The following is a 14475-nucleotide window of genomic DNA, read 5'->3' on the forward strand; positions in this document are numbered from 1 at the left end:
CAGCATTAAAACTCTGATCAGAATATGTGCTGGCTGTTGAAAACAAAATCTCCCAAATCTCCTCTCTATGTGAAACGTTCTATACCAGATGAGACTTTACGTTTAGTGCAACTGCATTTAGTAAATCAGCAGTATGAAACTGGGCAGTAACTTAGTGAAGGGTTTACAGATAGCTGGCGGAACCGGCTCCAGGTGACTACAAGTACATTTGTGTTCAGATACACACATAAAAGGAAATGTTTCCTTGGTCACGATTTCATACCAGGTATTGGACTTTTTCTCAAATCACATACATTATTATACAGCACTATAATTCCTCTGCATAGCTCCAGTTGAAGAACATACAGAATAGAAACAGACTGGCAGATATGATGTAAAAAATGAAGAAAACTTTGTTGATTGTTTTAGTTTTTCTGGTCCAGTAACCGTGCTTTCCTCCCTCGTTCCTGCTGTTGTGGAGCAGAGTCAGTGTTTTCACCACCTCCCTCAGAACATCTGAGAGCTTTTCAAAGCCCTGAGACTCCTCTGTCACTTGGCTGCTGCTAACCTGAAACTGTGATTTTGAAGACTGTGGTTAATTTGCAAGATTATGAATAAAAATAATATCTCCAGCTGTGACAATGGACCTACGGTCTACAGTATACTGAGACTGCTGAGCAACATTTTTGTATTTGCTTGTGTGTGTTTTGTGAAGCTGGAGAGTGAATGTGTTGCACATGTTTAATCCCAACCTTCAGCGGTTCAGTTGGCGTTTCATCAGGAGACACATCACAGACACATGCACACTGATTCCACTTCTTCTCCTCTGGAAAGACAAATGAGACACAAGAGATGGTGATAAGGCACCATATTCAAAATTGGACAAATAACCAGTGTGTTCTATAAGAAAGAAAAGTAAATAAAGGTGCACATCACAATAACAGTACAACTATAACAGAGCAGCTTCTATGCTACTGGATAATGACATTGACCTGTGCTCGTCTGATACTTCTGTGGATGTTGTGAACAGAGCTGATGGAGCAACAGATCCACATATTAAACAGTTAAAAGGGAGCAGAACCATAATGCAGGAACTGAAAAATAGTTTATCTGGAGGAGATGCTGAAGAGAAGATATGAATGTTCATGACTGATGAAATGTCATATTTTTGAGGTTGAAGTCTTCATATTGTTTCTCATCATCGATTTTATAATCATAATAAATAATTTTATACTTTTTACATTTGTTTTTCTAAAGTGCTGAGTAAAAGCTAGCAAGAAAACAAAAACTAGCTTAGTGCAGGGATATATTAAATTTTTAAAATAAGACAGTTTACTGTAGGTCTCACTTTACTGTCATTAGCTGGTAGTGTCTTCCTAAGACGTTTTCTTACCTCTATTGTTTTGGAAGCTGGTTTTGCTTTGTTTTCCCCCCACAGTCCTCACACAGGCGTTGGTCCTCATCGGCCTCATTGTCTTTCTCTATCAGATACAGCACCAGAATCGTTTCCAAGAGGCTGAGCATCATCAAAGAAAAAATCCCAATGCAGTAGACCGCTGAAGGGAGAAGTCAGCTTCATTAATGTGGACACACTGATTTGTATTAACTTTGGTGATACCTTTTTATCTAGTGCTATGACCAGTTCAAAAATATAATGTAAATGTAACTTCCTTGGCTTATGACCAAATACCTGAGAAAGTAATGACATTCCCATCAGCTTTACCTATAAGTGGGATCCTGTTTGACGAGGACGGCAGGATTTCATTCAGAATAAGCTGCATCACAGTGACAGCGAGCAGCACAGTGACCTGGAAGCCCAGCTTTTCGCCCCCGTTGTCTGAGATCAAGAAGGAGGCCAAGTCCAGACCCAAGAAAAACAAGACAGGTAATATGAAGTTGACGATGTAGAGGACTGACCTCCTCTTCATGCTGATCTGTGAAATGATGTTTAAATATCAGATTAACTTCCTGTTCCTGTCAGAGGAGATCAATAAAGGGTGGCGGGGAATGAGGAAAAAAGGAAGGACTGACATACATACATATGGATACATCAACATTGTTTTCAGACAGACTGAAAAATCCTGAAAATGCCCTTTAGAGAACATGAGTAAATACTAACTATGCATCTATAGCCAGTAACACTTACAGTGTACATTATCACATCTTGTTCCAAGCCAAACTTGGTGACAGTTTGGTTGGAGACTGTCATGTCAATGAACAGCCACTCGTACTGGGTTCGCATCACCTCACGAGACCACTCAGTGGCCTGTGAAGAGTTGGTGTCGTGAACAAGCTGTATTTCATCAACTGAGGCGGGAGATGGAAAAAAAAGTGAGGTTTCTGAGCAGGTTAACAAAGAAGGAATGTATTGTGTGTGGTGTCATCTGGTGGTGTGTGTTGACGTGACTCGCCTGAGTGTATGACAGACTTGAAGGTGAGGGTGCAGGTCTGAGTGTCGAAGGGGAATTTGTAAACGTGCATCCTGCAGGTGCTGACGAGCACCTGGTCATTCTGAATAAGGATGACACCGGTGCTGAAGATGGTGAGATGAGGACTTGGAGGGGCTTTGTCCTTTTCTGTCCTGTATGAAAACACACACAGAGATACTGATTGTAAAAAAATATACGTGCAGAGAACACCAACATCAACATAATGACCCACAACTAAACAAACAGCCTTGGTTGAAAAGAGCAGCACAATGAAATTATACTGGGTCATTATGTGTTAAATGAGATCAGGTTGTTGCAGCATTGTCTCAAGTTTCGTTCAAACCTTGTCCACCTCATGAATGTTTGTCATTAATAACTTGACAAGTATTGTTCCTAGCCTCACCAAACTTTGTAAGATGGACAAACATGTTCTCAGTTTGTACTCAATGCCTATTGATTTTTTATAAGGTCCTAGATTTTGGGGGAAAAAGTGCAACACTGTGATTTTTGATTGATATTTAAGGTATTGTAAATCCATTTTTGGACCCATATAACACTGATCTTTATTCTGTCATCAAATACAGTCTTTTATAAATCTTATGAGACAATATTTGAGGCCTCTACCACCAATGGATGCAAGAATATTAAGAATAAAATCAGGCTTGTAGCATTTTTCAGTTACTTTTATTGGACCAAAATGATATGTGGGGTAGGAATGTGAAATGTATGAGGAAACAGCTTAATGTCTGATCATTTAGATTGCAAGTTTTCTCAAAATTCAGCGAAAATTTGCACTACATTTGAAGGGAAACACACTGAAGGAAACTCACATAACTCAGTAGGGGAACACATTTTCTGTCTGCCTCTCAGCTCTATACTTATATATCAATTCAAGACAAAAGTGCACAAAAACAATCTTAAAAAAACAGGTGGTATTTGCTATGAATTTGTTGTTGGATTGTAAAAAACTGTTGCTTCAAGTCTCGTGTTGTGTCTTGGTGAACTTACATCTCTTCAATAGTGAGATCTGGCTTCCACAAAACTTCAGTGGGAAGAGAAACTCTGCTGATACCACAGAAGTCACTAGGATTCCATGAGATGTACTGGTTCTGCCAGGACTGCAGAGGAAAACAAGAGGAAAATTTAGACAACATGGTCAGAAATTTAAATAAAATAACAAGGAACTAAAAAACTCACCATGAAAATCCAAACGTAAGGAATGAATGTCTGGTCGATCTCTCTCTATAAATAAGCAAAGACGAGTGTTAAAATATTTCCAGCCAAGGAATGAACAGACTAAACAGCTGAATGATCATAAAACTGCATTTTAAACAGGAAGCACTTAGAGAAAACAAAACATTACCTCCATAAAACCTGTTCAATCGTAATGATATGGCAATTTTAGGCACTGATGTGGAAATCTACCTACTCCTGTTTGAGTGACAGAAATGAGAAAATAAGCATAATAACACAAGCCTAACATCTCACTAATGCAGTGCTGGTGCCATCGACTGATAACCAAAAGCAGTGCTTTATAAATCTCCAGACTGCAGCCCTACCCTACCAGATTTATTGAAATTTCCTGGCAAATTTTTAGATAGTCTGCTCAGTGACAGAATACAAAAACAAACATAAATTTTAAAGGTTTAACCACTTACCACATCTAGAATGGCATAAAGCAGAACATGCAGAGAGACCGTTGTGGGCTGTTTGTAGTCTTTAACTGGCCGTGTCATTGAGTACAGTTCATTGCTTTTGGTTAAGTTGAGGTAGTTTAAAACATCCTGATAACTACACACGGTCTCAGAGGACTCCACAGCTGAAAACATCAAGACACATTCAGTGTGAGAGACAATGATGTTAAAAATTAATAAATTAGTTGTATAGCAGCAGTATTCATAGCTGAATGTAATTTGCCACACCCCTCCTTAGACAAACATTTAAAATACATAAAACCACAAAAAAACACAAAAGCACAGAAAAATCTCTTTAAAACTGGTTCAGTTTGAGTGTTAATGAGTCATTTTTAGTTCTGTTGGTAAAATGTTCCACATGTTGATTGTCCAAACAGAAAAAAAAAACATCTGTCCAAATCAGGATTTTTTTTTTTAATCAGTCTTTCCATGTCAGTCAATTGTAAACACCAGCTCACATTTCTGCAATTATTATCAAGTGCTAGTGGTCAAAGATGGATGTCTGCAGACCAGCTTATCTACTTGACCACTAAACGACTTTCACAGTCCTCTGGGTCTAAAGCTCTCCATTTGAGATCCATTTGCTGTACACCACTAAATACAACAAAAACCAGATTCAGAAAATTACTTTTGCAATCATATGTCCCTCTTTAATATAAGCTGTAATAAATTTACAAGCTATAGGATTCGCTTGCTCAAGTAAAAAAACAAAACAAAAAACTTTTCTCTTTTAGTTCCAGCCATAGATACTTCTCAAATTACAGGTCCAGATTCTGATATTTCTGCCCCTATTCCAAAACATTAGAGGAGGATAAGCTCATAGAAAATAATTCACTGTCCACATTACTCTTGATTAGACGCTCAGAAACCATACCTGTGAGGAGGAGCAGGGAGAAGAAGCCAACAAGCATCGTGGGTTATGGACCAGTGACAAAACCAATGTGCATCCCTGTCATCTCTGTGCTGTCTAGACAATATTACATTGCAGTAAAAACACCCCCTCCACCCACTGGAAGAGGGCTGGGCAAACTAAATGACCAACCTTTTTTTTTTTTTTTGGTCTTTTTTTAAATGTCAGTAATCCAATGGTTGAAACACCAAAAGCTGGCAAAACTGGTATCTCTAATTTTTTGGTTAAACCAAATTCACTTTAAATTAAGCTTGATGACTTTTTGGTGCCACTTTTTGGTAAGGCACTATTTAAAGAGGGTTTATAAGCCGTAATCAATAGTTGGATTAATTGCTAATACATCATTTACTTGTGATTTATAGATCAGCTATAACTAATCAATAAGAACAACTTACTACAAGAGTGAGTGGTGTAGTAAGTCAGGAGACTGTGAAGTTACTAGTGTAACCTTTGTCCAAACAACAACAAAAAAAAAAAATTAGATCAAATTCAGTACAATAAAAGGTAATCAATCAGGGTTCAAGTCTTTTTTTAATTGTTAGTATAATAACCCTAAACCATGTGTCACAATCATCCTTTGAAAACCTATGACATAAACTCCTGCTATAATTTCTCCTACCAAGCCTACGATACACATATAATCTCAAATATATAGTTGATGGCTATGAACTACACACCATATACTTTAAATGTCCTTAAATGTTTCAAAGTGCAAAAATTAAGACAGATTATAATCTGTATGTTAGTATATTTCTCCATTTGGTCAGGTTTTTCATTGTCAGCCATTTGTATAATCCAGAGAGTAAAAGGTCTGTATTTATTGTGTATTTCAGCAGTAAACATATGACTAACATGTTTTCAGAACCAGGCGACAGGACTTATTATTCCATCATCTGAGTACATAAAGTATCATAAATGCTGATGTACTATAGAAGCGGAAAAAACCCCATAAAAGACAACATGAAACTACTTAACCTACCGTTGCCTCATGCTTAGTGTAATGGATGGGCAAACAAATACACTGTAACAGCAGACATTAGAGTAACTTGATACAAATCTTAAAGAGCTACACTTCGATTTTTGAATATATTCTGTGATGTATGTAACATTAGAATTGCACACATTACATATCAGAGGTACATATATTACTAGAACTTCATAACGTATCCAGACTAATAGGCTAATATTTAGAGTGAGTGTGTAAAACATGCAAACAACACTGCTGAAGGACTACATATATCTAAACTGCTAATAACATTTACTTATCTGGCTGGCTAAAGCTAGAAGTGGCCTGTATACATGTAAGGAAACAACTGGTAATTATTTTCTTTAGTCAAGAGCAGGGCTGAACAATATGAAATTAATTAATTAATTAATTAATTGTGACTGTTTTGATAGATATAGCAATATGAATCACAATTTTAGTGATTCATATTGAGTGAGTGAGTGAGTATTTCATTTTCATTTCAAATTTTAAAGATGATGATGTGACTTCTGCTGGGGTCTGACCCAAACAAGCATCTGGAGAACGTGATTTGTGGGTCGGGGTGTCTCTGTCGCATCACAATGCTTCATTTATAATGGTTGGCTGCAGTTCCTGAGATTTGGATATTGCACTTGGCCATGTTGGGCTTTCAATAATATTTTGATTCATTGTTGAACCCCAGGTGGAGATGAACTACAGGTTAAATAGAGCAGTATTTTTTGTTTTTTCCAGTGGCTTCTGTAATGTTCCACATGGAAAAGACCGAAAATAAAAACACACTGACCACTGTGACGTAAAAAATGAAGAAAACTTTGTTGATTTTTTTAGCCATTCTGGTCCAGTAGCCAGGCTTCTCTTCTTCATTCCTGCTGGTGGTGCTGTTGTTGCTGCTGATCAGAGTCTGTGTTTTCTCCATCTGCCTCAGCTCATCTGAGTCCTTCTCCAAATAGTGGGATACCACCGTCAGCTGGCCGCTGTTGTGCTGTAGAAGTGGTTTAGCAGACTCGTTATTAACAAGATTTGTGGAACATACTGTATATGGTTCCAGTTTTTGTGTTCATTGTGAAAACAATAAAAGAGTTGGTTCATCTAAATTTAGTTTGTCAATAGCAAAATCTCTTTCCTGTCATTCTGGATAATCCAAAGAGCACATGTCAGTGTCTAATTTTGGTGAATCAACCCTTTGAAATTTAACATAATTCTAACCTCTTCAGCTACAGAGAGCACTTGAGATGGAGTTTCAGCAGCACAGCAAAATGCACAGCAAGCATGTTTCCTCACATCTGAAAGAATATGTCAGACACAAAGATGGTCTTAGCATTGCATCAAAATGATATAATTAACCAGCATGTATTATTATACATTGTAAATGTGTCCTGACTCAGGGCTTGGTCTCTGTCTGTCTCGTTGTCTTTCTTCATCAGGTACATCACAAAAATTGTCTCCAGGAGGCTGACCAACATCAGAGCAAAAATCCCGATGCAGTAGATCGCTGAGGGGAGAAGTCAGCTTAATTACTGTCAACAAATAACTACACAGTGAGTCAGTGTATGTGGTGTTACTACTCATATGAGGCATAGTCTGATGAAAGCAAGACTCTTCTTCGTCTTTACCTATGAGTGGGATCCTGTTTGACGAGGCAGGCAGGATTTCATTCAGAATAAGCTGCATCACAGTGACAGCGAGCAGCACAGTGACCTTGAAGCTCAACTTCTCACCTCCGCTGTGTGAGATCAAGAAGGAGGCCAAGTCCAGACCCAAGAAGAACAGGACAGGCAGTATGAAGTTGATGATGTAGAGGGCTGACCTCCTCCTCATAGTGATCTGTAAAATGATGTTCAAGGATCAGGTTCTTGACCTTCCTACTCCTGTGCTTGACAAAAGCAACTATGAAATACCCAAGAAATCTGCTCATGTCTGAAGAGGTGGAAAAAGCCTTCGAATTATTTACTTACTTTAAGTGAAACAGCAAAAGTGCCAAGCCACACTATGAATGGCAGTGTTTTTCTGCTGCACCACAGCTTACTGTGGTCCAAATGCCTCTGCTGATTGAAGTAGAGGCTTCAAAAATACAGAGAGCTGGACACAGAGACTCTTAAAAACAGATATCTCTCTAGCTAAAGACACAGCCTAAAGGGAGGAGACCATCATTGGCCCTGTGTGTGTCTGTATCCAGAAATACTTACAGTGTAAACGATCATGCTTTGGTTGAAGTTAAAATAGTTGACAGTTTTTCTAGTGACTGTCATGTTGATGAACAGCCACTCGTATTGCGTCCGCATCGCTTGACAAGACCACTCAGTAATCTTTGAAGAGTTGGTGATGGCGTACAGCCATATTTCTTCATCTGAGGTGAAAAATACAAATTAAGATGAAGTCTTCTGGCAGGTCAACAACAAATTTACATGGTGGTATCTGCTGGTGTGACAATAAACAGTTCAGGGGTTTACAGCACATATACATTCAAACAGGTGTTGAGAAATTTTGAAACACAGCAGGGCACGGGCTCACCAGAGTATATGACAGACTTGAATGAGAGAGTGCAACTTTGCTTGTCGAAGGGGAACTGGTAAACACGCATCCTGCAAGTGCTGACCACCACCAAGTCATTTCTAAGTTCGACCATGCCGTCGTAATTAACAGTCATAAAAGGAGCTGGAGTGGTCTTGTCTCTCTCTGTCCTGTATGAGAACAAACAAAACACACACACACACTTGTGCCTAAACTGAATTACCCACAGTGCATCGTGTCTTTCTGTGTTCACTTGTATAACACTTTTCTACCTTAAAGCTGCAAAATGTAACTGCTGAGCAACTGCGGCATCTGTAGCCACAAGCGGTAACTCATTCTGTTCTGCTCAAAGTCCTGTGTGGATAAGTGGTTTTTAAATACTAAACTAGAGCTTTGTCTACATAGCCCACTTACTGATTTGAAACACAGCTGAACTGTGTATATTCCTCATGATCCCCGAGCAGAAAGTCCAAACCAATCCAAACCAAACTCTGTTTATAATTCTTATATTATATATTTTCAAAGTATGGAAACTTTGAATATTGAAGATGAACGCTGGTGTTTATTGACTTCCAAGTCTTTTTAAGTGATCTACATTTCGGCATTAGTCTTGAACTGGTTGGGGCTGATTCTGGCTGCTTAGGCCACTGACTATTACTAAATTTCACTAACAAAAGTAAGCAAAAATTTAAGTTGCAGAGTGGGAATGACAGAGGCACCATTGCCCCTATGAGAAGTCAGTGTACCATCAAAACGATTCTGAAGCTGTTATTTTAAGGTAAAATAGCTACATAATGTTGCTCTCACAGACAAAACTTTACAATTTGCCTCTCATTAACCCAGCAGCAGTGCCATGCAAGGCGCTGGCTTGTCCACCAGCAGCAAATGGGTTCAACTGAGTGTTGCTGAAGGACACCTGATCATAAGGAAATGAGGAATAAGAGAGTGGACTGTCAAGGGATGAAGGGATGCACAGTAAATATTTCAATATTTGTGCTTGATTAATATTACTGTAATATAAGCAAAACATTGCCAAAATGGGATCTCTGTGTGTGTGTGTGTGTGTGTGTGTGTGTGTGTGAGAGAGAGAGAGAGAGAGAGAGAGCATGCACTTACATTTCTTCGATATTTATATCTGGCTTCCACATTAGTTCAGTGGGAACTTCTACACTTTCAAGTCCACAAAATTCTGTTGGATCCCACTGAATGTGATGATTATGCCAACTCTACACAGGAAAACAGGAGAGGTACAAAATAAAAGGAGAGAAAGAAAGAATGAAAAAATTCAATTTAAAAGGAAAAAAATCAAGAGGTGATGAACAGGTGAGAATGATCAGAAAGTGCTGTGTATCTCAAACAGAACTCACCAAATAAATCCATATGTAAGGAACAAAAGCCTGGTCCTTTTCTCTCTGAGAAATAAATGATGTGTGAAAATCTCTCCAGCAGCACAATTAACATACAGTAACCAACCATACATGCACCAAACTGTTATGAAATATAGCACTATGCCAATTTTAATATAAAAAACATCAGAAACATTGTACTTCTTTGAGGAACACTGAGGAAACTAACAACATGTCCGTTAATACATGTCAAATATAAACATAGGCACAAACCTCCCTCAAGGCTGCACAGTGTTTAGTTTGGATCAGGCAATCAGCACAATTACCAGCAACCATACTGAGCCATCTCTTTTACAAAAGCTAATGACCATAAGATATACATATCCTCCTTGGCAGAGGGAATAATTATTTTAATTAACAAGAAAAAAATTAACAGAACATTTAAACAACTCACCACATCTAGGATGGCATAGATTACCATTTTGAGGTATAGTTCTGTTGTTATTTTGTGGTGTCTAACAGGCCGTAACATGGAGTACAGATTCTTGTTTTCGGACAGGTTCAGGTAGTTTAAAAAATGATGATAACTGCAGTTTTCCGAGTTCCAAGGCCAGTCTACAGCAAACACATCAAGATAAGCAGTAAAAAATACACAAATTTCAACTCCCATGCTCTTATTTTTACTTTTAAACTAGGTAGTTGTCTGGATATTAGGGTTACTGTGTGTGTTCTTAATTTAGAGGAAGTGACAAACATTAAACATGTGAGTGGGAATCCACTGCTTCTGAATTTACTACCAAAAGATGAGAAACATCAGCTCACAAACATATGTAGTAATATACAGTGATTGTGGTCACAGAGAGGCCATTATAAAGGCCATTATAAGATGGATGTTAGCAAGACAGCTGGGTTTTATCTCATCATTTCACTAATGATTTTTTTCTGCGGTCATTTTAACTCTCTGTTTGAGATGCATCTCCTATACAATGCCCACTTGTATGTTAAGGCCTAACATGAGCCCAGGCCACACATTCACAACAGACCACATAGCGTGTAATAGGTTTGTTGACTTAGTTTCAGGACCAACTCATCTGCACTTTCATAAGAGTGTACCGTCTTTGTCATTGGACTGTTGACCATAACGAAGCTCTGGTAGCTCTAAACTGGTATTTCCACCTGACAGGAAAGACAGAAAAGTATCATTTCCATGCAGATTCATCTTGTGCTTTCCTACATACTGTATCATGATTAAGGTTTCATATGAAATCGACTCTGAAATGACAGTTGTGATATTATGATGTGCTAGAGTGTTTTTAACATTAAAACTGTTCCCTACTCGTGAGTGTATTTTCTCCGAGGTTTTTCTCCTTTGAATGCATTTCTCCTCAGCTTTGTTCATTTTTAGCAAGCACTACAATTCCTAAAAAAAAAAAAAAAAAATCACTATTTTTTTCATACCTGGCATTTCTTCAAAGCTGTGATTGGACTTCTGTTGATCATCAAGAAGCTCTGGTACCTCAAAACTAGAGGTATTTCCACCTGACAGAGAAGAAAATGCTGGTATTTTATTTCCATGCAAACACATTTCATGCTTTCTTACAGTTTTTCGATGCCATTTATTCATTTTTTAAACATCAAATCAACTTGGGAAGGGTGGCTGAGGAATTATGACATGTTGAGTGTGGTCCTGCTACCAAGCCTCCCCTCCCCCTCTCATTAGAAACGCTCAAATATTGTATACATGTATATATAACATGCACATCTGGAGTGCTTGTTTTGTACCTGGCAATTCCTCAAAGCTGTGATTGGACTTTTGTTGAGCATCAAGAAACTCCAGTGGCTCTAAACTTGAGGGATTTCCACCTGACAGGAAAGAAAACACAGAAACATGGGTCTGGCAGCTCTAAATTGGAAGTCTTTTAACATCAAATCAACTCTGGAAGAGTAGCTGAGGTATTAACATGTGCTGAGTGTATACCATACACCACATACCACATATCAAGGCTGAGTCCTTAATGCAACAGCCAGGGTCTGAATATTTGATGAAGCAGAAAATGCCAGAAATACAATCTAAAAAATTCTGTAAAACAAAAAAACAATATAACTGTCCCTTGCTCATATGTATATCTCAAAGATCTTCAAAGATCTATAGATAGAGGATGTCTGAAATTAACCTGAAATTAATATAATGTAATTGATCCAGGCACTTTGAAACAGGTATCCTATCAGCTGTAAATTTAGATGTTTATTCCTTTGATTGACAGCTGTTAAAAATTGCACCACTGTGCTTTATTAACAGTGAAGCTGTGGCTTTGAGAGCAAGTGAAACGCTGAGGCACAAAATTTTTAAAAAAATAGCAGTTAGTTCAGTTATGTTAAGAATGAGCAGCAGTGAACGATGCAAATAGGATCAACAACATCAGTTTCAGTGACATTTAACAGCAGAACGACACCGTCGCGTATGTTCTGCCTGAACATGATTAAAACCAAGATAATAATATTGTACCAGAGACTTTGTAGTCCATGTGCTACGTAAGAATTGATGTTGACTGCATACCACAGAACAGGATTTAAGCAAAGTTGAATAAAGTGACATTTGAAATAAGAAGAGCAGTGTGAAACGAATCAATAGAATACAATAAGAGTATGCCTGCATGCATCGTACAGAACTGTTCCAGCTTACCTGTGAGGAGGAGCAGAAAGAGGAAACCTGTGGGTATCATGACTGTGAGAGATTAATGAGCAGTCCTGTCCTCTCTGTCATGTATGGAAACTGTTGCTGTACTAATATAACTGCCTTGTACTGGAGGAGGGCTGGGCATTTGATGATCAGCCCATTTTTTAAATCTCATTAGTCTAGGAATATAAACACTTAATGCAGCACAGCTGCCAGGAAGTGCCAGTGCCCTAAACATCCTGTGGGCAGATCAATTTTACTATAAAACCAAAACCAGTTTACTTCTTATTTTCACTGTTGTTGTAATTTAGTGGTTGCAATTCACTCCCTGACCATGAATGAAAAAGAGTTGCAGGTTCATGAGAGAGCCTTTAGAAAAATACCTGCTCTAGGAAAGGACTAAGTAAGGTGGCATCCATCTTACCTGGGACATGTTTTTAAGAACAGTGTGTTTTGCAATGCTCACACGAACTGCTACTGTCACAGAGGTGTTACAGACCTGCAAACTTTACAGAAAGTCTTGGACTACAACCGTTAAGCTGGAGATATGTTCAGATCATGCGGATGTGTAGGGGGTTATTTGTTAGATTATTATTTCTTCTTATCCATTACTGTCATATCCTAGTGTGAAAAAAACATGACACGGGTATCCCTCTTAACATCTTAATAAAAGATGAGCACTTCATGTTATTTTCATTCAGGGGACTCTTTAGGGGTAGGGATTCCTACGGCGCTTGCAGTCTGCTCCTCTTCAGACGAATACGGGTTTGGCTGCAATGACTAGTATTACAAATACTATGAAAAATCATGCTTAACACACGGAAAATATGACAGACTATGCCAATTTAAATGACAGGTAAACAAGCTAGCTAGGGTGCAAATACGTACGCGACGGTAAGCTAGAGTTCACTTAATTCAATTCATTTTCCACACCCCGTGTCCGGTTACCGTTCCAAAAGAGTTCAAATCACGGTGCTTACCTACGGAACCAGCCGACGGGAGGGAGGAGGTTGAACAAGAGATATAAAATCAAGGTAAAAATGTTTTACTGTGGATTAGCTGTCTCGTGAAATGATTTAACGCACCTGCCAATCATCCCCGCGTGCAATTCGAATCCAGCGCTATGATTGGCCGAACTCTTCTTCTTCTTTTGATTTTCGGTAGGCTCACCGGTCGTTAGCGTCACCAGCCTCTTACATACCTTAAAGTGATAAATCCATCTATGATCTATAGATGATCAGCGTATTCTAATGTCAAAATCAAATGCGTACACGTTGGGAAGTGAATTAGGCTGTGAATCACCAGTCCCTGGGGGCATGTAGCAGTGAGTTGGGAGATGAATGTAGCTTGTAGATTTATACCTGGCAGCCTTGGCGCAAACTGACTGTGCTGGTGAAATTTTGTTGCTGCAACAGGTGGCCTGGCTCTGCTGGACAGGAAGTGTTTCCTTTATCCTCAAGCAGTGAAGAATATATGAGACCTCTGTAAATATCCGAGTCCTACAGCTAATGTTGGATGAATAATTTAAAATGTTTGTATAATTGTATTGTTGTTTATTTACACAGAACAAGGAGTCTGATGCATGTTTTCAAAAGCAGTCCATAGAACAGATCACAGAGCTGTTATTCAATCAAATGCACATATGACATAATGTAGGCTAAAGCAAACAACAGGCATTAACTATGCTGCATTTCACCTCCTCAAAGAAAATACAACTTGATATAAATATTAAAAAACCTTTAAAATGTAATGCAAGAATCTAAATGTATGATACATAAAGACTGTTCATATCACATGGCAAAGACATACTAGAACTTGACTGGTTGTAAGTTCAAGTTCATACTGTGTCAACATGCAAACAGCAACCTTTCAGTAACTCTAATACAGAGAAAATAAATAAAGCTGAATAGCATAGGACACATTTTCTCACCAGCTTTGCTAAAA

The 14475-nt window shown here is 38.4% G+C and overlaps 2 protein-coding genes across 4 annotated transcripts; both read right to left on the reverse strand.

The window, feature by feature from the left end:
• Positions 1-296: 296 nt before the first annotated feature.
• LOC108879773 (5-hydroxytryptamine receptor 3A) lies at positions 297-5953 on the reverse strand. Its single transcript, XM_051069256.1, has 9 exons — positions 4067-5953; positions 3606-3650; positions 3417-3526; positions 2391-2560; positions 2126-2286; positions 1703-1913; positions 1373-1535; positions 732-805; positions 297-553 (listed from the first exon to the last, which is right to left on the reverse strand). The coding sequence occupies exons 1-7, from the start codon at positions 4235-4237 to the stop codon at positions 1375-1377; spliced, it is 1029 nt and encodes a 342-aa protein (XP_050925213.1). The 5' UTR covers positions 4238-5953; the 3' UTR covers positions 297-553; positions 732-805; positions 1373-1374.
• Positions 5954-5957: 4 nt separating this feature from the next.
• Positions 5958-13663, reverse strand: LOC108879771 (5-hydroxytryptamine receptor 3C). Of its 3 annotated transcripts, none has more exons than XM_051069255.1 (13): positions 13617-13663; positions 11637-11717; positions 11313-11393; positions 10968-11030; positions 10309-10469; positions 9876-9920; positions 9625-9734; positions 8509-8678; positions 8184-8344; positions 7611-7821; positions 7379-7489; positions 7204-7280; positions 5958-6979 (listed from the first exon to the last, which is right to left on the reverse strand). In XM_051069255.1, the coding sequence occupies exons 3-13, from the start codon at positions 11317-11319 to the stop codon at positions 6698-6700; spliced, it is 1398 nt and encodes a 465-aa protein (XP_050925212.1). In that variant the 5' UTR covers positions 11320-11393; positions 11637-11717; positions 13617-13663; the 3' UTR covers positions 5958-6697. The 3 variants fall into 3 exon arrangements, with proteins under 3 accessions (XP_050925212.1, XP_018526675.1, XP_018526674.1); XM_018671159.2 differs by lacking the exon at positions 13617-13663 and adding an exon at positions 13512-13523; XM_018671158.2 differs by lacking the exon at positions 13617-13663 and adding an exon at positions 12538-12721.
• Between the last annotated feature and the right edge of the window lie 812 nt (positions 13664-14475).

The sequence above is a fragment of the Lates calcarifer genome, unplaced genomic scaffold (assembly GCF_001640805.2).
Source record: "Lates calcarifer isolate ASB-BC8 unplaced genomic scaffold, TLL_Latcal_v3 _unitig_732_quiver_1353, whole genome shotgun sequence".
Taxonomy (NCBI): Eukaryota; Metazoa; Chordata; class Actinopteri; family Centropomidae; genus Lates; species Lates calcarifer.

Excerpts from the sequence above, each read along its gene's own strand:
- LOC108879773 (XM_051069256.1), bottom strand. The coding sequence starts at position 4,237 with ATGTTTTCAGCTGTGGAGTCCTCTGAGACCGTGTGTAGTTATCAGGAT. Across the intron at positions 2,287-2,390 it reads CAAGTCTGTCATACACTCAG|TTGATGAAATACAGCTTGTT; the intron begins GCGAGTCACGTC and ends CTCCCGCCTCAG. Across the intron at positions 1,914-2,125 it reads AAGATGTGATAATGTACACT|ATCAGCATGAAGAGGAGGTC; the intron begins GTAAGTGTTACT and ends ATCATTTCACAG.
- LOC108879771 (XM_018671158.2), bottom strand. The coding sequence starts at position 12,577 with ATGATACCCACAGGTTTCCTCTTTCTGCTCCTCCTCACAG. Across the intron at positions 8,345-8,508 it reads CAAGTCTGTCATATACTCTG|ATGAAGAAATATGGCTGTAC; the intron begins GTGAGCCCGTGC and ends TTTTCACCTCAG. Across the intron at positions 6,980-7,203 it reads TGCTCTCTGTAGCTGAAGAG|CACAACAGCGGCCAGCTGAC; the intron begins GTTAGAATTATG and ends CCACTTCTACAG.